At 55.7% G+C, this 1,416-nt stretch overlaps 1 protein-coding gene across 1 annotated transcript in view; it reads left to right on the forward strand.

The window, feature by feature from the left end:
• The first annotated feature begins 6 nt into the window (after nucleotides 1-6).
• CUNH11orf24 (chromosome unknown C11orf24 homolog) overlaps nucleotides 7-1,416 on the forward strand; it is a 10,570-nt gene continuing 9,160 nt past the window's right edge. Inside the window, exon 1 of the mRNA XM_025046295.1 lies at nucleotides 7-165. Coding sequence (XP_024902063.1) covers nucleotides 44-165 — 122 coding nt within the window. The 5' untranslated portion in view covers nucleotides 7-43. The remainder of the gene's footprint in view (nucleotides 166-1,416) is intronic.

Raw genomic sequence — 1,416 nt, forward strand, 5'->3', positions numbered from 1 at the left:
GCCCCCGTGACTCAGGGAGACACGGACTCTGCTTGGCGCACCAATGGGCCCCTTGCCCATAAGGGGAGAAACGTCTCTTCCGGTGACCTTGGGCTGCCGCCTCAGAAGCACAACGGAACCTGGAGAGGCGCAGGAACCAGCCCAGGAGCACCGCCCGACTGAGTGGTAAGGACCCGGGTCCCAGGAACAGTCTGTTCGCTAGAGGACAGAAGGCGGGTGTGATCAACTCCCGACGTCACCCGAGTACATTTGTTAAAGGAAACCATGACCTCTGAGGTACATAGGGCAGAGGGTGGAGTGTGTTTGGTGTGTGTTCACGTGTGACTGAGACACGGCCTGTCTACGAAGCGAGAGTTGAGCCCTTATCCGCAGTTCCATGGCGAACCTCATACGGCTTAGGGTGGTGTCACTGGATCTCCGTGGGGAGTCTACTCCAGCGATCTGATTTGGGGGTTTATACCGACCCACCAATTGCTAAGAGGCGCCTGAAATATTCCTGCGTGGAGAGTGGCCAGAGACGAGTGAAGCGAATCTTTGAGTGCGTGTGCGACATCGACCATGGGTGGAAAGATGGGTGGACAACAGAGTAAACAGAAAGACACCTTTAGGGTGTATGCTTAATAATCTCAAAAAGGGTTATTCAGGAGACTATGGAGTCAAACTCACCCCACAGAAACTTCATACCTTTTGTGAGATCAACTGGCCCTCCTTTGGTGTTCGGTGGCCAGCAGAAGGGTTTCTCAATAGGGAAATCATTACAAAGGTCTCTCAAGTCATTACCAGTCAACCTGGCCACCCAGACCAATTCCCTTATATCGATTCTTGGGAGGCGATAGTTCGCACCTGACCTCCTTGGTTGAGAGTCTGCCTAGAGGAGAACTGTAGGGTCCTAGCCTGGGCCTTGGCGCCGTCCCAAGGTCAGTTGAAGGAAAAGAAGCCTGTGTTGTCAGCAGATCTAGAAGATGAAGAAGGGCCCTACCGCTTCACGCACCCATTTATCTGCCCATTCCGAATGCCCCCAAACAGCCGACTTCTCCCTCCGAGCCGTCCACCCTGGCCCCTTCGACCTCTCTCGGGACCCCATCCACGCCACCCTCCAGCGAGTCGCCACCACCTCCTGTCTTGACCCCCTATGGCCAGAGCCCGGCCCAAAGTGTCTCCAGTCAGGGGAAGCGCTTCAGTTCCCTTTGTGGGAGACCCAGGGCCCCATCAATTACGATCAGGACGGTCAGATTCAGGGAGGCCGGCGCACCTTCACCCATCAGCCCTTTACCACTACTGATCCCCTGAACTGGAAGAATCACACCCCCTCCTTCACTGAGAAGCCTCAGGCCATGGTTGACCTCCTCCCATCCATCATCCAGACTCAAACCCATGCAGGCCGATTGCCAGCGACGACTCCTGACCCTCTCCAAC

Source organism: Pteropus alecto, unplaced genomic scaffold, assembly GCF_000325575.1.
Source record: "Pteropus alecto unplaced genomic scaffold, ASM32557v1 scaffold43, whole genome shotgun sequence".
NCBI lineage: Eukaryota > Metazoa > Chordata > Mammalia > Chiroptera > Pteropodidae > Pteropus > Pteropus alecto.